Here is a 23069-nt window from a genome sequence, read left to right as displayed (position 1 = left end):
AGAATTCTTCCTCATTCATTTTACTCATTGCTTTAAATTTTGGGGGGGATCATTTTCTCTTCCAAGTTGGGTCACCTGGTGGCTTTTTCAGTTGTCTCCATGTGTGGATAACTAAAAACCAAAAAAAGTCTTAAGAATTCTGTTTCATGTCTGTCTATTCCCCACTTGCTCCATTCCATCTCACTTCCTACCAGTATCCTGTCAGCATTCCCCAAGTACTTCCCTAAACTACCAACAAACCCCAAAATATACTGGTCTGACTTTTAACTGCTTTTATTTTTCCTTCCAGTCTTCTTAAAACATGTGGCAAAATGATCCCAATGGCAAACAGTTGGGAGAATAAAAAGGAGACATTCTTCCCACCCTAATTATTCAGTCCCTGAAGTGCTGATTAGGAGGAGCTAAACCTGCAAAATGAGTTCCAGATTTAGTATATGTTAATAATTTGAGGTTTCTCCTACATCCATAATTTAAATTTTTAGGAAATAAGTTATGTTATAGCTGCATTAACGATGATTTAGCCAGAATTTTAACAAGCTGCACAGAAATATTGAAAATAAATGTGAAATACTGGTGAAGAGGCATTAGTACTAAAGATAAAAGAGCAGTATACTTTTAATGAATCTGTCAATTCATAGTAATATGTATATTGAAGTGGGAGGGTGAGTCAGATCCTGATAGGTTTGGTACATTAAAGAATGAATCGAGATATCCCAGGATATATGATTGGAGGAAGCTGGCCTTAATGGGAAAAAAGTGTCATAGTAGTCAAGGAGAAGCAGATTTTGTTTATATGTGCAACACCTTTAGAGTCAGGAGTAAGAACAATACTTGAATGATTATAGGAGACCCCTGGACAAGTTTGCAGGTTTAGAAGATTTTTTGCTTGGTATGTAATAGGAAATAAGAGCAAAGGGGGTAGGGGATTTGTCATGGAATCTTACTGTAATTTTGCTGTTGGTCATTCCATTGGGTCTAGCTGTGGATACCAGGTGTTTGACTGTGACATGCTGTGAAAGCAGGTGCTTCCCCAGATGTGGCTCTCTCTAATTGTCAGGCCCTAATCATATCACTCATTCTTGCATACTCATTTCTCTTATAAATACCTAATGATAATCTAAGCCTACAGCCATAGCTGAAGGTAGTTCCCTTTGACAATGTTTTCTTCGTAAAGATTTCCTGTTTGGTAGGTAGAATATACAAGCCTTATGCCATTAACTTTGTGTCTTTCCCCTCCCCAGCAGCGTAAAATGGTAGAAAGGTTATTAATTGTAGACAGAGCATCTGTGATTCAAAATGATAAATTTCCTATATATTTTAAATTCTTATTAGGAAAGTTTAAAGTCAGCTGGTTTTAATTCATTGCTTGGCCTCTTCTGGACAGAAGAGGCATATATTTTCCATTGAAGAATGACATTTGATTTCTCAAAGTAGCTATTATGAGATTCTAATGATGGTCCTGACCTCTAAGCCCCTCATGATCATTAATTATAGAAATTTAGGAAGTAGAGGCTCTAGTAGCTGGCCAGCTGCCATTGTCAATATGAGAAGGCTCTAGTAGCCAGGAGGTGATAAGAGGATTGGCCCAATGATTTTATTAGTTTAATTCAGTGACCCTTTCTTGAGTCCCTGCTATGTATGGGAATACTGTGTGGATGTTAGGATAAATAAAATGATATCCCTCCCATTTACTGACTAGTGGAGGGAATAAATACTTAATACAACTAAGTATGATACAAGGCAGAGTTGTGATTGGATGGTAGAGGTATAAACAAAGGACTGTGGAAGCACAGGGGAGGAAACCATTGACATGGTTTTTTGTGGTGGAAATCAGTTAAGGTTTCATATAGGAAGTAATATTTGACTGGTCTTTGAAACAGAGTGATATTTCATATATGCAAAGGAAAGGAGAGGGCATGGCCCAGAGAGGAAATAGCATAAGTCAGGCACATAAACATAGGATGTGAGTAGTCTATTAATGCTAGGATGGCCAGGGATAAGTTGGAAAGGTAGGATGGAGTTGAGTTATGAGAGACTGTAAATGACAGTGCTAATTTAGACTGTTCTTTAAGCAGAAGGGGACCACCAAATGTTTTTCAACAAGGTGGTAACACAGTGTGATTTGTGTAACATTCACTGTGCGATGAATGGATGGCTTAGAGAGAAATAATAGGTATAGGTAATAAGCAATAGCATCAATCTATGCCAGAGATGGTAAAGAGTATGAACTGAGATGGTAGGAATATAAAGAGAAATGAGGAGATAGGTGTAAAGCACATTTACAGGGTAGAAGCAGTTAAGTTTTACCAGTTGGAAATGGGAAGTGAAGAAGAAAGAAAAGATGACTCCTGTACTTCTAGTAACTGGGAAGGTGATACCATTAATGACCATGGGATTATCACTTGAAGAGCAGATGTGATTTTGGAAAATGTAAGTTTGAGGTGTTCCTTTCCAGGCAGGTATTAGAAGTTCATGTCAAGAAGTTCACAGTTGAGATTAGAGTCAGAGAGATAAATTTGCGGAATTATTACCAAGCAAATGATAGTGGGACCAGAAGAGTTAAGCCCTCAGAAAAAATGTAGAGCGAGGAGACAGTGAAAATCAGCACATGCCTTACTAGAAGACACCTATAGATAGTGGAAAGAAGAAAAGCAAATAGCAAAAGGAGACAGTTGTCAATGAGAGTAAAACTAGGAAGGGGAGAAAAGAATTTCAGAAAGCAGGGAGGTGTTGAGCATTTTCAGATGCTGTGACCACAGGGAATGTGGTAGATCCAGGGCAGGAGGGAGTTCCAGCCTGTTGTACGTACGAGTTGTTCATACAAATATTTATACACATAAAAGTACTTACAAAACAGCAGCTGTCTTTGTTTTGAATAAGCAACCTTAATAATAATAATGTTGTTTCGTATGATTTTTTAAAGTCAGTGTCATAAATACAGTTACTGTAAGAAGTAAAAATAATATGAAAATTTTGAGTCCAGTTGAGTAGTCTTGTATGTATTTATGATTCTGATGTTTTCTTAACATCAATCGTTACACAATTTTACTTTTGTTCTTAAAGGAGCAAGTACCACTTGCCTCACTAAGCCTAGGTTTTTTCCCTTCAAAAAGGTTTTTGAAGGGAAAACACCTAGGCTTATTTTGCTGACATAAACCAATTTTGTTTAGTTTTAGTTAACCAGATGTCTTTTGCATTCCAGCTCATCTGTATCTTTGTTTCACTATTTTAAATTTAAGGGGATGGTTGTATAATTTCCAAATGTTGTGTGTTTACATTGCATATTCAAACTTAATGATCCAGAACCTTTATTTTTGTGCCTACAAGCTAGTATTTGCCAGGTTCAGATAACATGAGTTATGTCCATTTGCCTTTCTAGACTTTGGCTTCAGCAACCATTTCACCCCTGGGCAGCTGCTGAAGACGTGGTGTGGCAGTCCTCCCTATGCTGCCCCTGAGCTCTTTGAGGGAAAGGAGTATGATGGGCCCAAAGTGGATATCTGGGTATGTGACTGCTTTCTCTCAGGCCCTGTAGCGGTAGTCACCTCATCCTGAACAGCCCAATATGCTGCTTGTGAATTGAGATCTTGCTCAACTGTTCTTTGAATTCCCAGTTCTTTGTGTAGTCTTTCCCCCAGCAGGATTGAGACACAGATTTCAAATTCCCCGTTTGCATGTGCAAAAAGAAAACACCAAGGGCAAGCTTGGATGGTGCCTTTGTCAAGAACAGAGATTCTTTCTGTTGTTGCCACTTGCCTTCTTCCTAGAGGATGTATACTGAGAGAAATTCTAGATATGTTACCCAAAATTAATATGTGGAAGCAAAGAAGAATGTTAACTATTCTGAAGATGATTGGCCTTGACAATGCCCCAATTATTTCTCATTTAAAAAAAAGAATAAAAAGTTTGTTCCATTATCTTGTGCATGACTCACATCATCTTCAGACATATACTTATAATGGCCTCTTTTGTTTCCTCTGATGTGATTAATTGTATGTATTCTCTGTCTGGGATGCAGAGCCTTGGAGTCGTCCTCTATGTGCTTGTGTGTGGTGCCCTGCCATTTGATGGGAGCACACTGCAGAATCTGCGGGCACGGGTGTTGAGTGGAAAGTTCCGCATCCCATTTTTTATGTCCACAGGTAAGTGTGTTGACAGCACATAGCTATGACTGGGTTCACGGAAAGTTAGACATGTTAAGCTGTCCTAGAAATTAAGTGACGGAAATTAAGTGATGGAGTATAAATGGCCCATTTAACAACCTACCTTTTTTTTTCTTTGAAGTCCTTACCTGAGGATATGTTTATTGATTTTTAGGGGGAGAAAGAGAGAAAGAGAAACATCAGTGTAAAAGTGAAACATTGATTGGTCACCCCCCATATGCTCCTCAATCAGGGATCAAACCTGCAACCTTTTGGTGTATGGGACAACGCTCCAACCCAACTGAGTGACACAGCCAGGGCTAACAACCTTTCTTAGCTCCGGTTTGCTGAGTGGGTACCTCCGGAGGCAGGATTCTGTAGGAACAAGTGTGCAGGCTTTGGCATCAAATGCCTCTACAGAGTTTGTCTGAGTTTGGCTCTAGGCTGTGCACATAGCAGCTAGTGTTGTGTGGCAGATTACTAAGTCTTTCTGAGCTTTGATTTCTTCATCTATAAATGGTTGACAGTTATGTGAGGATTGTTACTATGAGGACTAAAATAATATATGTAAGGAGTCATTAGGCACATCACATAGTAGCAAGGCAATAAATATTACTGTTTCATCCCATCGTTCACCCCCTCTTTCACCCTTTTTCAGGATAATATTTCCATTTCCTGGGAACCACTGAAATGTGGTAATAATTGCCAACAATAAAGGAGTCTTTGAACCTTAGTGTTGCTGCTACTATTAGGTTGGCCAAAAAGTTCATTTGTTTTTTTTTATATGGTGGCTCTAGTAGCATTTAGTTGTCTTGAATTTCATTCCAAACAATTTTGTAAGATTGCATTGTGATAGTTGTCATATCAGCATGCATTTAAAAATAATCAAAATTTATGAATTTTTCTGTAACCATTTTAGTATTGAAGGTGTAATATTGCTGATGATAACCACAGCAATCAGACCACAAGAAATAAAAGGCATCCAAACCGGAAAGGAAGAAGTAAAACTGTCATTATTTGCAGATGACATGATACTGTACATAGTGAATACCAAAGATCCACCAGGAAACAACTAGAACTGATAAAGAATTCAACAAAGTAGCAGGGTACAAAATTAATACACAGAAATCAGTTGTATTTTTATATGCCAATAGTGAACAAAGAGAAAGGGAAATTAAGAAAGCAATCTTATTCACAATTGATACAAATGAAGAAAATACCTAGAAATAAATATAACCAAGGTTTACATTAAAAGATCGGTACTCAGAAAATTATAAGATACTGAAGAAAGAAACAGAATAAAATAAGTGGAAGCACATACTGTGCTCATGGATAGGAAGAATTAACATCATTAAAATGTCCATACTACCCAGAGCAATCTATAGATTCAATGCAATTCCTGTCAAGATTCCAATGACATATTTCACAGAACTAGAAATAAATTTCAAAAATTTATGTGGAACCACAAAAGGCCCTGAATAGCAATACCGATCCTAAAAAAGAACAAGAGTTGAAGGAATGATGCTGCCTAATATCAAACTATACTATAAGTCCATAGTAATCAAAACAGCATGGTACGCTCATAAAAAATAACACATAGATCAATGGAACAGAATAGACAGCCCAAAAATAAACCCACACCCTTATAGTCAATTAATGTTGGGCACAGGAAACAATTATGTACAATGGGCTAAAGATAGTTTATTCAGTAAATGCTGTTGGGAAAATTGGACAGATACATGCAGAAAAATGAAATTAGTCCATCTTATTACACTGCACACAAGAATAAATTCAAAATGGAACAAAGACTTAAATGTTACACCTGAAACCATAAAAATTGTAGAAGAAAACAGACCGCAAAATCTCAGGCATTGCTCATAGCAATATTTTATTGGAAGGTCTCCCCAGGCAAGGGAAACAAAAGAAAAAATAAACAAATGGGACTACATCAAAATAAAAAGTTTTTGTACAGCAAAGGAAATCATCAACAAAATAAAAAGACAACCCACAGAATGGGAGAACATACTCACTGATAAATCTGATAAAGGGTTAGTATCCAAAATTTATAAAGAACTTACAAAACAACAAAAAACCAAACAACCCAAATTAAAAAAATGAGCAAAGGACCTGAATAGACATTTCTCCAAAGAGGACATACAAATGGCCATAGACATATGAAAAGATTCTCAGTGTCACTAATCATCAGAGAAATGCAAATTAAAACCACAATGAGGGACTTCTGGTCAAGATAGCAGCATAGGCAGACATGGCTCTCCTCTTTGCACACCACAGCAAAATTACAACTAAAATATAGAACAACCATCACTCAGAACCATCAGAAATAGAGTTGAGTTGAAGTTTGACAAGTACAGAATTAAAGAAACCACATCCATCCAGACTGCTAGCTAGGAGGGGTGCAGATGCGGAATGGGCAGGTCCCTCACCCACATGTGCTGGATAAAAATTTGGGAGGGATATATCAGGAATGAGGAGTCCCAGCCCCATACCAGGCCCCCCAGACAAGGGTTCCAGAGCCAAGAAGATAAGACCCCACAAGTTCTGGCTGCAAACTCCAGTGGGGTGGAGTCAGTGGAAGAAAATTCCGGAGCCCCAAGCAGTTGCTCTTAAAGAATTCACACATAGACTCCCCTGCTCGAACTCACTCTCTATGAGCTCCAGCATTGAGGTAGCAGCTTGAAAGGCACTAGTGGTATACAGGGAGAAAATAAGTGTCCGAGATCAAGGTGAATAGAGACCATTGTCCCTTTTCCAAACTCTTTCCCCCCACCCTGCACAGAGCTGCAAGCTGGTGCTTTATCTGAGACTCCATCAACCTGGCTAACACTGTTTGACCCACCTTGGAGATCCCCACAGACTTTGCCCACCCAATTTATGGGTCCACCCATACTATTTTTACATATGAATGGCTGGTTTTGGCTCAAGCTTCACAACTTCCTAAATCCTATCAAACAAGCAACAGCTGGCCTTAGGGAGCCCTAAGCTCGTCACTAGGAGCAGCCAGCCTAGTTTCACAGCTTGGCTTCACCTGGGAATCTACAAGTCCAGCACAAGTAGCAGCCATCTCAGGTTCCTTTATAGCTCAGGAAGGGTGACCCAGGCAAAACACAGGTGGGAGCTGACCTTGGTCTGCACCACCTGGGAAACCCCAGGACCAGAGCACCCAATGGATAGCTACAGACCACATCAGAGCACCATCACCATGCCCCTGCACAGCTGATCCTCCACAGAGGGCAGAGGTTGGTGGACAATGGTCACAGCCAGTCCTTCCAAGTGACTGGCCTAGATAAATCCCTCCCATTCACCTACCAACAAGAACCAAGGCTCAACTACAAGATGAAGGTGTACTAAGCCCAAATGAAGGTCGCACCTCGAGTACCAGGCTTCGGTGACAGGGGAGGCTGTGTCACTGGACCCTACAGAACACCTACTACATTAGACCATACTATCAAGACAGGGAATCAAAGCAGCTCTACCTAATATATAGAAACAAACACAGGGAGGCTGCCAAAATGAGGAGACAAAGAAATATGGCCCAAATGAAAGAACAGATCAAAAGTCCACAAAGAGAACTAAACAAAATGGAAATAAGCAATCTGTCAGATGCAGAGTTCAAAACACTGGTTATAAGGTTGCTCCAGGAACTTAGTACCTCAAGAGCATAAAAAAGATCCAGTCAGAAACAAGGGATACATTAATTGAAATAAAGAACGATTTACAGGGAAACAACAGTAGAAGGGATGAAGCCCAGAATCAAATCAATGATTTGAAACATAAGGAAGCAAAAAAACAACCTATCAGAACAAGAAGAAAAAATCCAAAAATTGAAGATAGTATAAGCAGCCTCTAAAGACAACTTCCAGAAGTCCAACATTCACATCACAGGGGTGCCAGAAGGAGAAAAGAAAGAGGAAGAAATTGGAAATCTATTTGAAAATATAATGAAAGAAAAATTCCCTAATTTGGTGAAAGAAGTAGACAGGCAAGTCCAGGAAGCGCAGAGAGTCCCAAACTAGATTGATGCAAAGATGCCCACCCGAAGACAAATCAATTACGATGCCAAAGGTTAAAGATAAAGAGAAAATCTTAAAAGCAACAAGAAAAAAATCAAGAGTTACCTACCAAGGAGTTCTATAAGACTCAGCTGATTTCTTAAAAGAACTTTGCGTTCTAGAAGGGATTGGCAAGAATACTCAAAGTCATGAAAAGCAGGGACCTATATCCAAGATTGCTCTACCCAGTGAAGCTGTTATTTAGAATCGAAGGGGAGATAAAGAGCTTCCCACACAAGAAAAAACTAAAGGAGTTTATCACCAAACCATTATTATATGACATATTAAAGGGATTTATTTAAAAAAAGAAGATCAAAATGGTAATAAATAAAAATCTATCAACAATTGAATCTAAAAAACAAGCTAAGCAAATAGGAAGACAGACAGAATCAAGGATACAAAGAGCATTTTGATGTTTGCCATATGGGAGGGGTGTGTGGGGAGATGGGTGAAGAGGTTAGGAGATTGAGAAATATAAATAGGTAGTTACAGAATAGCTATGGAGGTGTAATGTACAGTATAGGAAATGGAGTAACCAAAGAACTTATACGAATGACCCGTGGAAATGAACGATGTTGGGAGCATTGCCTGAGGGAGTGGGTAGTGCTGGCTGGAGGGGGGCAAAGGGAAAAAATCAAGACAACTGTAATAGCATAATCAATAAAATATAATTATAAAAAATAAAACCACAATGAGATATATCTCACACCTGTCAGAATGGCTGTAATCAATAAATCAACAAACAACAAGTGTTGGCAAGGACGTGGAGAAAGGGGACCCCTTTTTGCGCTATTGGTGGGAATACAGATTGGTGCAACCATTGTGGAAAGCAGTATGGATACAGCCAAATATTAAAAACGGATCTGCTTTTCAACCCAGCGATCCCACTCCTGGGAATATATCCAAAGGAACCCAAAACACTTAATTCAAAAGAATATAAGCACCCCTGTGTTCATTGCAGCATTATTTACAGTTACCAATATATGGAAACAGTCCAAGTGTCCATCAGTAGATGAGTGGATAAAACAACTGTGGGATATTTACACAGTGGATAAATAACTAAATAACTACTACTCAGCCATTAAAAAAGAAAATTTTACCCTTTGCAACAGCATGGATGGACCTGGAAAACATTATGCTAAGTGACATAAGCCAGTCAGAGAAAGGCAAATACCACATGATTTAACTCATGTGGAATCTAATGAACAAACTGAACTAACAAGGAAAATAGGAACTCGGAGAGTAGGATGACAGCTAGTGGGGGGAGGTGGGGAGTGGAAGGATTGAGCAGTAAGGAAAAAGGACTCATGGACTTGGACAACATTGTGGTGAACGCTGGACCAAGGGGGTATAAGGGGATTAAATGTGATGGAAAAAATGCAATAAAGGTTAAATTTTAAAACATTTTAAAAACTTAACCAAGATTGGTGAATTTTTGTGTAGCCAGTTTAATTTTGAAATGGAAGAAAATATGCAACCTTTTTGGGTATATTATGCTTCATTACTTCAAGAAAGGTAAAAATGCAACTGAAAATGCAAAAAAAAAAAAAAATTGTGCAGTGTATGGAGAGGGTACTGTGAGTGACTGAACATGTGAGAAGTGGTTTTCGAAGTTTGTTATCCCTGGACCATGCTTCGTGGTCAGGTAGACCAGTAAAAGTTCACAGCAATCAAATAGAGACATTAATTGAGAACAATCAATGTTCTACCATGTGGGAGGTAGCTGGCATACTGAAAATATCCAAATCAGCCCTGGCCGGTGTGGCTCAGCAGAATTGAGTACCAGCCTGCGAATCAAGAGGTCACCAGTTCGATTCCCAGTCAGGCCACGTGCCTCGGTTGCAGGCCAGGTCCCAAGTAGGGGACACATGAGAGGCAACCACACATTGATGTTTCACTCCTTCTTTCTCCTTCCCTTCTGGTCTCTCTAAAATTAAATACGTTTTAGAGAACCAAGATGGTGGCGTAGGTAGACACACTGCGCCTCCTCGCACAACCAGAACTGACAGAAAATAGAACAGCAAGGAAGTCCAACACCAAGGAGATAAAAAATAAACATTCATCCAGACCAGTAGCAGGGGCGGAGATGGGCACCCGGGGCGGAGAGGACTCGAGTTGCCTTGGCGCGACTGAGACTGGCGGAGTGTGGGACGAACGGGGCAGGCAGTCTGACCACTAGCAGACCCTGCGGCCACACATTCACGCACAGATAAACCGAGAGAGCCGGACTCAGAGTGGCAGAGAACGGGGCAGGCAGAGCAGCGGGTAGCACCCCGCGGCCCCACACTCGCGCACAGATAAACCGGACAAACGGAGGGGAGCGAAGCAGACCTCGCAACCCAGGGCTCCAGCGCGGGGAAATAAAGCCTCAAACATCTGATTGAAAACGCCCATGGGGGTTCGGGCAGCAGCAGGAGAGACTCACAGCCTCACAGGAGAGGTCGTTGGAGAGACCCACAGGGGCCTAGAGTGTGCACAAGTCCACCCACTCAGGAACCAGCACCAGAGGGGCCCAGTTTGATTGTGGGTAGCGGAGTGAAAGATTGAGGTCCGGTGGAGAGTGGGGCAGGCGCCATTGCTCCCTCTCGGCCCCTCCCCCACGTACAGCGTCACAGTGCAGAGACCAGCGTTACCTGCCCCCGTGAACACCTAAGGCTCCGCCCCTTAAAGTAACAGACGCGCAAAGACAAAAAAAAAAAAAAGGCCCAAATGACAGAACACTTCAAAGCTCCAGAAAAAATACAACTAAGCGAGGAAGAGATAGCCAACCTATCAGATGCACAGTTCAAAACACTGGTTATCAAGATGCTCACAGAATTGGTTGAATCTGTTCGAAAACCAGATGAAAAAATGAAGCCTATGCTAAGAGAAACAAAGGAAAATGTACAGGGAATCAATAGTGATGCGAAGGAAACTGGGACTCAAATCAACGGTGTGGACCAGAAGGCTGAAAGAACATCCAACCAGAACAGAATGAAGAAACAAGAATTCGGAAAAATGAGGAGAGGCTTAGGAACCTCCAGGACATCTTGAAACGTTCCAACATCTGAATCATGGGGGTGCCAGAAGGAGAAGAGGAAGAACAAAAAATTGAAAACTTATTTGAACAAATAATGAAGGAGAACTTCCCTAATCTGGCAAAGGAAATAGACTTCCAGGAAGTCCAGGAAGCTCAGAGAGTCCCAAAGAAGCTGGACCCAAGGAGGAACACACCAAGGCACATCATAATTGCATTACCCAAGATTAAACGCAAGGACCTACATCCAAGATTACTGTATCCAGCACAGCTATCATTTAGAATGAAAGGGCAGATAAAGTGCTTCTCAGATAAGGTCAAGTTAAAGAAGTTCATCATCACCAAGCCCTTATTATATGAAATGTTAAAGGGAGTTACCTAAGAAAAAGATTAAAAATAGGAGCAGTAAAAATGACAGCAAACTCACAGTTATTAACGACCACACCTAAAACAAAAACAAGAGCAAACTAGGCAAACGACTAGAACAGGAACAGAACCATAGAGATGGAGATCACATGGAGGGTTGTCAATAGGGGAGTGGGAGGGGGAGAGGGGGGGAAAGGTACAGAGAGTAAGTAGCATAGATGACAGGTGGAAAATAGACAGGGGGAGGGTAAGAATAGTGTAGAAAGTGTAGAAGCCAAAGAACTTATAAGTATGACCCATGGACATGAACTATAGGGGGGGAATTTGGGAGGGAGGGGGTGGGCAGGATGGAGTGGAGTGGGGGGGGAATGGGACAACTGTAATAGCATAATCAATAAATATATTTTTTAAAAAAATTAAATATATATTTTTTAATTTCCCAGTAAAGTTACTGGTAAAAGTGAAAAATGTGTCTTTCATTTTGTGGGAAAAAACTACAGACATTTTGGCCAACCCGATACATTTCCTACTTTTAATCCCCTAGACACATTTTTTTAAAGATTTTATTCATTTATTTTTAGAGAGAGGGGAAGGGAGGGAGAAAGAGAGGGAGTGACACATCAATGTGTGGTTGCCTGTTGGGCAACCCCTACTGGGGACCTGGCCTGCAACCCAGGCAAGTGCCCTGAATGGAAATGAACTGGAGACCCTTTGGTTCGCAGGCTGGCACTCAATCCACTGAGCCACACCAGCCCGAGCTAGACACAAATATTTTTAAAGTGTTTTTTAAATGAGTACTTAGTAGGATAAGTAGGTTTTTGAAAAATTTAACACTGGAAAGAAATACCAAATATCCAGAGTCTATATTGTTTTCACCATTAATATGCACATTAAGAAAAGAACATTTAGAGACAAAGCAGTAGCGATTTTTAGTTTTGCTTAATCATGTTTTCATTGTAAGGAATAACATATGGAGCCTATGTCCACTTGGGTTGACAACAAAGTACAGGCACATGGAAATTGCATTGTAGAATAACTAATGTTAAGTCTTCTTAGAGTTAATGCCTTAATAAATAGTATGTCAGATAATGATAAGTGTAGTGACAAAAATAGGGAAGGAAGTTTAGGGGTGGTGAGTAGGAGGTTATTTATAAAAATATGGTCAGGGAACCCCTTCACTGAGAAAGCAAAATTTGCACCAGCACTGAGGGAGAGTTCCCGTTCCACACTTACCAGCACTTGGTGTTATCAGTGCTTTGGACCTTTGCTGTTTTAATAGATGTGTAGTGATAGCTTATCTTATTTGCATTTCTATAATGATGGATGATGATGATGAGCATTTTTATATGCACATTTATCATCAACATACCTTCTTTGATGATGTGTCCATCCAAATGTTTTGCCCATGTTTTAATGAAATTGTCTGTTTCCTTATTGTTCAGTCACTCTTTACTTTTGAAACACTTTTTTTCCTCATTGCTACTCAGACACCACATTCTCCAGTTCTCTTCTTGTCTCTCAGGGTGCCTCAGTCTTCTCTGTTCATCCTTTTAACTCTTTTCCTATTTACACCATCTTTTTGAGCTATCTTACTGCCATGGCTTCAGAGATCTCTGTGATGTTCAGTCCCCAATTAACGCTCAGTTAACTCTCTGGCCTTCTCAGTCCTTTCCTCCAGGATGGAGGACTATAAATACGCCACCCAGTTGCTACTGATCAGCTTCACTTTCATGCCTTGAATTCACATCAATGGAAACATATTCAGAATTGAACTTAATTTCCCCTACCCACCCAAATTTGTTCTACTTTGTTTTCCCTATTTTAATGAATGACATCACTATCTGACCAAGGCAGAATCTAGCTATGATTTCTCCTCCTCTCTCACCATCACCAGAGCCAGTCTATTATAACCATATCCTGTAGATTAAACCCTCAACTCCTACAGCACCTCTGTAGTGGCTATGATCTAGATTAAATTATAGCAACTAAATGGATTCATGGGTCCAGTCTTGTCCGTCTCTAATTTGTCCTTCACACTGCTGCATAAGTAATCTTTCTAAAACATATATAAACCTATATAAAACATATAAAAATGACACACACAGATCAGATCAGATCATTTTCCAGCTTAAACTTTTCAGTGGTTTATCTTTGCTTTTAGGCTAAAGTTCACTCCTTAGAATGGCTAGAGCTCTAACTTTCAAACATTTTTGTTTATGACCATAGTAAAAAAAATACGTTATACAGTCACTGAGGACACCCCCACATATGCAATTGAACAAAAGGTTTTTAAAAAGCAAAACTTGCCTTTACTATGTACAGTATATATTTTATTCTGTTACATTAAAAATGCTTATTATAACTTACTAAATTGATCTCATGGCTGCTGTTTAACAAAACAATGACAGAGAAATACGTTTATGATTTGACTTCCATTTCTTCAGCCCCAACTCTGATTGTACATCTAGTCACCCTAATCATCTTCTGGTTCCCTGAACAAGGGGTATTGTCTGGAATAATTCCCTCTGCCTAGACGACTACTCCCTCCTCCTGCCCCACTCTACCTCACCCACTCCTGTATTCTAGAATATGAAATTAGACGTGATAGGAGTAAGAATCTAGATAATTTCTACCATTCCTCGGGTGTCTGGTCATTTATCATGGGACTTACCAAACTTTTTATTGTAATTATTTCTTCTATTATGTATCTTTCACACTAGACTATAAACTTAGAGAAAGAAAAGATGAAACGTGTTTTTCACAGTTGTCTATGGCCTAGCACAGTGTCTGGCAGGTATCAGGACAGCAGATAGTAAGTAGAGAGCAAACAGAATCCAGCTTTAAACCCTCCAGTGGCTTTCATTTACACTTAGAATAAAATTCAAAAGGTCATTATCATTATGGCCTACAAGGCACAATCCTGACTACCCCACCCTTAATCTCATTTCTACTGCTCTTAACTTCGTGTTGGGAGCTCCATCCACACAAGCGTCCTTGCTGATTCTCGGACTTGGCCAGCACATGCATTCCTGTTCCCTCAGATATCTGCATGGCCTGCTTCCTTGCCTGCCTTGAGGTTTCTGGTTAAGCGTCCCTCAAAAAGGCCTTTCCTGACTACCTCTATCATCCTTTCTCCATACCTTGGCTTTATTGTTTTTAAAGCACTTTCCACTAACTAACATTGTTTGTTTATTGTGTCCCCACACCCCATCCCCACTGTCTCCAGACTGTAATATGATTCTGGTTTTGTTTAATGCCATATACCTAGGGCTTAGGACAAAATATTTGTTAAATGAATGCATGCTGTGTAGGTTTGTTAAAATGCTAACCATCAAAACTCCTCCAGAGTGTACACTCATATTAGAATATTATTAATTTGTTTAATATTAAATTAAATTAAATTAATTTAAATTAAATTAAAATTTAATTTCTTTAATATTAAAGATATGTTTATCTTTATGGTTTTTGAGTTGACATAGTATTTCCTATACTTGATCTAATTTGAGCTATATAACTGTACTGTGGAGTTGGTATTGACACCTATTATTTTATCATTTTGCTAGTGAAGTTTAACTCAGAGGTCACAGCTGATCTGAGAAATACAAACTCCGGAATATTGTTACATATATTGGGTGCATAGCCGTTTGTACCTGACGAATGTTAAGCCATAACATTTCAGCTAGTCATGGCCTTCAACCTATGCACCCGAAATATTTAACAATATTTAAGAAAAGAGTTGGTTTGTATCTCTCAAATCAGCTGCAACCTCTGTAGGGTAAAGAAGCTGAAGTTTAAATAAATTAGTTTACTTGTGTAAAGCCACACAGGTTAGTACTCATTTCAGTGTTTGTTCTCCTATAGCACGCTGGAGTAGAAAGGACAAGAGAAACAGGCCACTTCCTCTGCTTTTCCAATCCTCACAGTATCTCCCGTGAGCAACGTGGGTCCCCTCTACCCCCAACCCTTTGCATCATGGCAGAATACTTTTACTAAAGCCTTACTAGAGCTGGCTTCAGGTAGCAGATGCTGGTAAAATAGCTAATCATGCTGTCAACCATATTTTCTGTTAGTGCTTAGAAATAAACTCTGTAGCATTTAAATACTTAGAAAAAACTAATATTTGTAATATGATATAAGTTAACATGAAAGTTTAAAAGCTCAGAATACCAACATAATTATCCTAAATGTGGTCATTTTTAAATCCCAGGCAAGTAATTCCCTAAGTGGGAATAAAAAATTTGTAACGTTAAGTACAGGAAATGAGAAACACCCAGTCTAGGAAATGAGCAGATGACTGCTGTGTTACCAGTGTGATCTCTCCTGCCCTCAGGTATACACATGCACTGGGCCTTGCCTAACATTGTAGGCCTGAATCCCAAAGGTCCATCAAAAATGCTGTCAAAAGGATAAGGCATAGGAGAAAATGAATTCATAAGTTGATTTAGTCTTTTTTAGCTTAGACATCTTTCAAGTACATAAAGTTTCAGGTTTATGTAAAGGAAATCTAGAGTCTGTCCTCAGAGTCCTTTTTCTGCATGCACCTCTCGTTTCTTGGCTCAATTGCACCTCACTAGACCTAGAGTCAATTCTTTGTGTGGAGGCCGGGACCAGCTCCTTTCCAGCCTGTTAAGTCTGCTATCAATCACTGTACTACAGAAGGTAATGTGGTAGTCCTGAAGAACAAGATCCTTCCCTTTCTCAGGCCATTGTCATAGACTTGAGCTGAGTTTATTCATTTTTCTGCCAGAAGGATCTAGAAACTCCAGCAGAGCTGATACAGTTTTCTAGATTAGCATTTTGGAGGCCAAGTGGGGAAGGCCTCATAGTCTATCTTCTTCTAGCCAAGTTGAATTCCAGTATCTACAGCTGTGTAGGAGGCCATGCAATACAAATGGATATAGTTAGTTCAAGAATTCTGAGCATCTCTTTATTGCTAGTAATGTGTGGAATGAAGTATCCTCTCACTTAGTGGATATTTCTGTGCCTGGTTCTTATTTGTTTGATAAACTTCCCTTCATGGGCATCCTGACATAAACTAAAGACATACTTTCAAGTTGGAATGACGGTAATATAAATTTACAAGAGGATTTATTCAAGGCTGAGTTGACTTTATACCACCTAGTTTTATAATTATCTATTTGTCTTCCTCTTTCCTCTCCTAGAATGTAACTTCTTTATATCAGAACTGTGTTTCACAGATCATCATCTTCCATAAAACCTAACAGCACCTGGTATGGTATAAAACATTCAGTAAATAATTTTTCATGACCAACTGAATAATCATCAATCACCTTTAGACTTTTACATCAGACTCGTGTCGTTTTATTATTTTGTTAGGTAACTCACTGATTTTCTAAATTATTAATTGGTTTTATATACCATTTGTTATGTGGGTAGTTATGTAAATGACCAGGTCAAGTGACTTCTAGTTTTAAAATCCAGATTAAAAAAACTAGATCTACCGTAGACTTTCTTTTTGATCTACTCTAAACTTACTTTGCCTGAGACATAGAAAGTCACTGTGTCTCAAGTAAAATAAGTTTAATCTAGCCCAGTATTTTTGGATAAAATTTATCAAAGCACTCCACAGAGCACTTAGGTACAACTGTGAGCCTAAATTATAGAAGGATTAAAGGTTGAAACTTGTTTCTTTGAGCTGTTGCAGAAGATGAGACTTAGCCTGGCCACATGTGTTAGCACATCCTTTCTCTGACTCCCCCTCCCACTAAGGGAAGCCAACAACTTAAATGTTTTGAGCACCAGACTCATTCACTACTAATATATATTAATCTTTTTAAAATTTTTCCATTATAGGTGGCATACATTATATTAGTTTCAGGTGTACACCCCAGTGATTAGACATTATATAACTTACTAAGTGATCTTCCTGATAAATCTTGCACCCATCTGACACCATACAGTTATTAGAATACTATTGACTATATTCCCTGTGCTGTACTTTACATCATCATGACTGTTCTGTTACATCCAATTTGTATTTCTTAATCCCTTTACCTTTTTTACCCATCCCCCCAACCTCCTTCCCATCTGGCAACTGTCAGAATGTTCTCTGTATGTATGAGTCGGTTTCTGTTCCACTTGTTTGTTTTTTAGATTTAATTGTTGATAGATATGTATTTATTGCCATTTTGTTGTTCAGATTTTCATATTTTGGTCTTTTTTCCCCTTCTTAAGGAAGACCATTTAACATTTTACATACATAATACTGGTTAGGTGGCAGTGAACTCTTTTTTTTCTTTTAGCTTTTTCTTTTCTTGGAAGCTCTTTATCCTTCTATTCTTTTTTTTTTAATTTATTTAATTTTAAATGTTCTTTCCAACAGAAGAGGTAGTTATGTTTCCACATATGAAAAGTCAGTAACAGCCCTGGCCAATGTGACTTAGTTGATTGGAGCATCATCTTCTACACCAAAAGGTTGTAGGTTTAATTCCCTGTCAGGGCACATGCCTAGGTTATGGATTCAATCCCCAGTTGGGGTGAGTATGGGAGGCAACCAACTGATATCTCTCTCTCTCTCTCTCTCTCTCACACACACACACACACACACACACACACACACTCCTTCTTCTCTCTCTAAAATCAATAAGCATACAAAAAGAAAAAGAAAAACTGGTAACAGCCACAAATCAGAACACCAAGAATCTGATAAAAATCAATATACTGTTTCCGAACAGCAGATTAATGTAACTATTTTATGATGTTACTAATAAAGACATGAGTTGTTTCATGTTCCAGTTAATCTTAATTTTTATCATATATTTCTGATAGTAACAGAAGTATCGAAAAGCTGCCTTTTCATCACAAAAGCTGTTTCCCACAGTGATTTGTGCCACAAGTCATGGTGACCTCTGGGTCACCAGACAGGATTTTACTGTAATTCTTTCTTATTTTCACCAACACCACCATCATCAAACCTCTGAAAATGCCCAGAAATCATCAGATTTTTAAAATTTAATTACAACCGAAAGGGTATATTCAAACGAGAGGTAGAGAATTAGACCATTCTAACCAGCAAATGAATTCAAATGTGCAAATTTTAAAGTACCTACACTTTCAACCTTGGACCAGAAAATGTAAGGTAACTGATTTTAAAAAGGTAATTAGTAATTTAACTAAAAAACTCATGAAGGTTGTGTTTCTGTGATCATCAGACTGAAGAATGACTGCATATAAGACATGATAGCTTTGCTGGGTAGAGTAATGTTATAGTAGGTCCTTGCTTTTCATCACTTTGAATTTTTCTTGCCAGTCCCTTCTGGCCTGCAAAGTTTCTTTTGAGAAATCAGCTGACAGTCTTATAGGAGTTCCCCTGTAGTTAACTAACTGCTTTTTTCTTGCTGCTTTTAAAATTCTCTCCTGTCTTTAACCTTTTTCCTGTTTTTTTAATCCTTATTTGAAGATATGTTTATTGATTTTTTTTTAAGAAATAAGGAAGGGAGATAGAAACATTGATGTGAGAGAGAAACATTGATCAGTTTTCTCCCTATGTGTCCCAACCAATGATCGAACCTGCAACCTTTGTGGTATATAGGACAATGCACTCCAACCAACTGAGCAACCTGGCCAGACCTAAGGTTTTGCATTTTAATATGGTATGTCTTGATGTGGCCTTCTTTGGGTTTATCTTGTTTGGGACTCTGCTTCTTAGACTTGTGTGTCTATTTTCTTCACCAAGTTAGGGAAGTTTTCTGTCTTTTTTTTTTCAGCTAGGTTTTTGCTCCTGCTCTTCTCCTTTTCAGCATCCCCATGATGCAAATGTTGTACACTTGATGTCCCAAAGACTCCTTACACTATTCTCATTTTCTTTGGATTCTTTTTTCTTTTTGCTGCTCTGTTTTTTGCTTCCTTAATTTCCAAATCTCTGATTTGATCTTCAGCTTCATCTATTTCCCTGTTGATTTCCTGTAAGGTATTCTTCATTTCTGACTGGTTTGTTTTTATCTTTCCTATCTCTTTGTTGAAGTTCTAAGTTCTTCTATCTTCCCCTAAATTCACTGATGATCCTAATAACCAGTGTTTTGAACTCTGCATCTAGTAGATTGCTTGTCACCATTTTGCTTAGTTCTTTTTCTGGAGAGTTGTTCTATTCTTTCATTTGGGGCATACTTCTTTGTCTCCTCATTTTGGCAGCAGCCTCCCTGTGTTTGTTTCTATGTATTAGCTGGCTCTTCTACATCTCCCAGGCTTGTAGAGTAGCCTAATGTTTAGTAGGTGTTCTGTAGGGTCTAGTAACACAGCCTCCCCAATAACCCAAACTGGGCACTTGAGATGTCTCTCAGGTGGCCGTACACCCTCCTATAGTAGTTGAGCCTTGATTGCTATTGGCTCCTCAGTGAGAGGGATTTTTCCCCCCTCCCAAGCTGATCAGCTGCAATGACTGGCTGTGACCACTGACCTCCAACCACCATGGAGCCTCAGCTGTGCAGGGGCCCACCCCAGAGAGCAAAACTTACTTCATCAGGGTTCTGGTACCTGCTTAGTCTGCCCCTTGAGTGTGTTGCTTGTGGAGGTGGTTGGTCATGCTTAAATGTGGTCTGAAGCTGTCCACTGGGTATGCTGGCTCTGGGACCTCCTGGGAGGTGCAGGCCAAGATCAGCTACCACCTGTATTCTGCCTGTGGCTACTGGCATGAGCTACAGAGCAGTCTATAGGTGGCTGCTACTTGTGCTGGGCTTGAAGGTGCCCCAGTGAGGCCAAGCTGTGAACCAAAGCTGTTACTGCTAGTGCTAGGTCTTAGGTCACTTAACAAGAGATACAGGGTATGCTGAGGCTCGATTCTGCTTGTTTTGGCGATTTTAGGAAAGTCTGAAGCGTGAGCCAACACAAGCCATTCATATAGAAAAGCCACGGAAATGGTGGGTGGGGCTGCAAGTTGGATGGGGTAGGGCCTAAAGGAATCACCAGGGCAGGGGAACAGTGTGAGCCAGGTTAATGGAGACTCAGATGTGGCACCAGCCTGGGGACTCTGGGGGGAGGGTTCATCAAAGGAACAAGTGACCCCTGCCAGCAGTTTTGTCTGGGAGAAAAGTCTTCCCCCAGCCTTCTCCCTGATGCCACACAATTTAGTTTCTCCCCTATGTCTCTGTCTCTGGCACCTTTCAAGGTGCTGCCCCAGTGCTGGGACTCAAGAGGGAAATAAGTCCAGTAAGTCCATGTGCAGGTCCTTTAAGAGGAAATGCCTGGGTCTCTGGAAGCCCTCTATCTCCCTCAGCCACAATCCCTGCTGGTTTTTATAGCCATAAGTTATTGGAACTTCTCTTCCTGGTACCTGAACCCTGGGCCAGGGGGCCTAGTGTGGGGCTGTGACACCTCGATCCTCATTTAGGACCTCTGCAGCGAGATATCCATCCCAATTTTTATCTGCCACCTGTGGGTGTGGGACCAGAGTGTTTTGTGTTTCCGACCCTCTTACCCATCTCCATGTGACTACTTCTTTATATCCTTAGTTGTAGGACTTCTGTTCAGCTAGATTTCAGCTGGTTCTGAATGATGATGGTTCTGTAATTTAGTTGTAATTTTGATGTGTTTGTGGGAGAAGGTGAGTACCACATTTACCTATGTTGCCATCTTGACCAGAAGAAGTTTACTATTAATAAATATATATTTAAAAATCATCAGAGACCTACTTAAAGCCTAATTTGTCTTATTTTCCATTCATACTAACTGCTAGAGAATGTAGTAAGATCAGTCATTTAACTGAAGGAACATTAATTTACAGTGAAAAAATTGCAGTGACAGCAAGTGCATAGAGATCTCTTATGGGACAATATATTTGAGTCCCTATTGCTTAGACTTTATTGTGACTTAATTAATTGTAATACTGCATAAGCATTTTATCGCTGGGAATAGAAGACCTAGAGTTACATAATGCTTCTGGTGGAAATTGTACTGTGCAGTGCCTGCCAAAAAGCTTCTACTTAGACTCAAACAACTCTGCTCTGATTGGCTTAGTCATCAAGAACCTCGCAGAATCTTGCTTGGCTGAAAGTATTTTGTTTAGTGGAAATGGGATAGGAGGTTAAAATAAGTAGCTCACCCATCAGTCTCTATCATAAGGGGCTCAGAGTCCTCAAAGCATTTCTTTCATAACTTTTTGAGACATACTGTACCACAAGGGAGAAAATCTGTGTAGGGCTTTTGTGTTAGGGAATTGAAGAAACCACAGATGATGTCAGCAAAAAGGATCTATGTAGTTCAGAGTTTGGCCGGCATTCCTGACCATCTCCATGATTTTACCTACAGAAAACCAGTGGGTAAATACTGGTACTGACCTGTTTGTTATTATCCCTTTTAAGCAAACTGTCTTCTAACTAAATAGAGAGAAGGAAGAAGCTCTAAGTGAAAGGGCTGTAGAGATTTGGATAATAGTTCACATTCATTGAACACTTTCCACATACCGGAGATTGTTACATTAACTTATTTCATATCCAAAACAACCCTGTGAGGTAGGCTCCTGTTGTCACATGATAGACAAGATAATTGAGGCACTGTATGGTTAAATAACATATGCAGAATCACACAGCTAATAAGTGGCAGAGGTGAGATTTGAATCCTGATAGTCTGCTCTCAAAAACTATCTGTCTTTTATTATAATTTAATTTTAAATAAATCCATATCTGCCAAGTTATTCCAGGTATCAAGAGAATCCTGGAATAGACATTTTGCCCACTTATAGCTGGATTATTTATTGAAAGAAGAGTTGGTATCAAGTAAAACCAAGCTAGAATTTTGTTTCATAATGATTGATACTGACTTAAAAATATACTTGAATAATGACATGATATTATAAGCAACAGACTTCTATTTTAAAAAATAAAACTGTAAATTAGACAGCCTCTGGTATAAGAGTGTAGCTCAGGCCAGACGTAAATGTTGGCATTACCAGCCTGTGAGCCAGCAACTCCTAATTCTGAATCTTAATTTTGGCAGCATCACAGCCACCTTAGAAAAACTATTGAAAATAAAGAAAGTTCAAGAAATAGGTGTTGTTTTCTAATAAAGGGAAATACATGAGTCAAACATTTGTTTTCTCTTCAGTCTGTCTCAAGTTGATAGACTATTAAAACCAAAGAGAAAGCCTCTCAGTCTATTTATTGATTCATTAATAGAAGCTTTTCTTATCAGCTCCATCTTTACTTGCTAAAATGTGCCAGGCCATCTCCCTTTGGCCTCTGCGTTCAGCCACAGAAAATGTCTCACAGGAGGTAGTTACAAGGAACTTTATTTCCATTACAGAACATTCTGACAGTAATTTGCAGAAAACAGTGGTGTTGGGATTTGTGTTTAAATTAAGAGCTCTCCACTTTCTTGTCTGATCTCTTGCTGTCAGATTATCCTTCTAGGAACTTTCACTGAATACTTCATTCCTAGGACTCCCATTTTTCTTTTCCCAAAAGTACTGAAAGCAAATGATTTCAAAATAAGGCATTTTATTCTTCAGTGCCATTGTGTTAG

The 23069-nt window shown here is 39.4% G+C and overlaps 1 protein-coding gene across 7 annotated transcripts in view; it reads left to right on the top strand.

The window, feature by feature from the left end:
- Positions 1-23069, top strand: part of SIK3 (SIK family kinase 3) — a 307559-nt gene that overhangs the window by 237164 nt on the left and 47326 nt on the right. For all 7 annotated transcript variants that reach the window (XM_045204075.3, XM_053925710.2, XM_053925708.2 and 4 more), the window contains exons 5-6: positions 3380-3504; positions 4019-4142. In XM_045204075.3, coding sequence (XP_045060010.2) covers positions 3380-3504; positions 4019-4142 — 249 coding nt within the window. The remainder of the gene's footprint in view (positions 1-3379; positions 3505-4018; positions 4143-23069) is intronic.

The sequence above is a fragment of the Desmodus rotundus genome, chromosome 5 (genome assembly GCF_022682495.2).
Source record: "Desmodus rotundus isolate HL8 chromosome 5, HLdesRot8A.1, whole genome shotgun sequence".
NCBI classification, from domain to species: Eukaryota; Metazoa; Chordata; class Mammalia; order Chiroptera; family Phyllostomidae; genus Desmodus; species Desmodus rotundus.
Note: the sequence above shows the minus strand (reverse complement) of the source record. Positions and strands in the feature narration are given on the sequence as shown.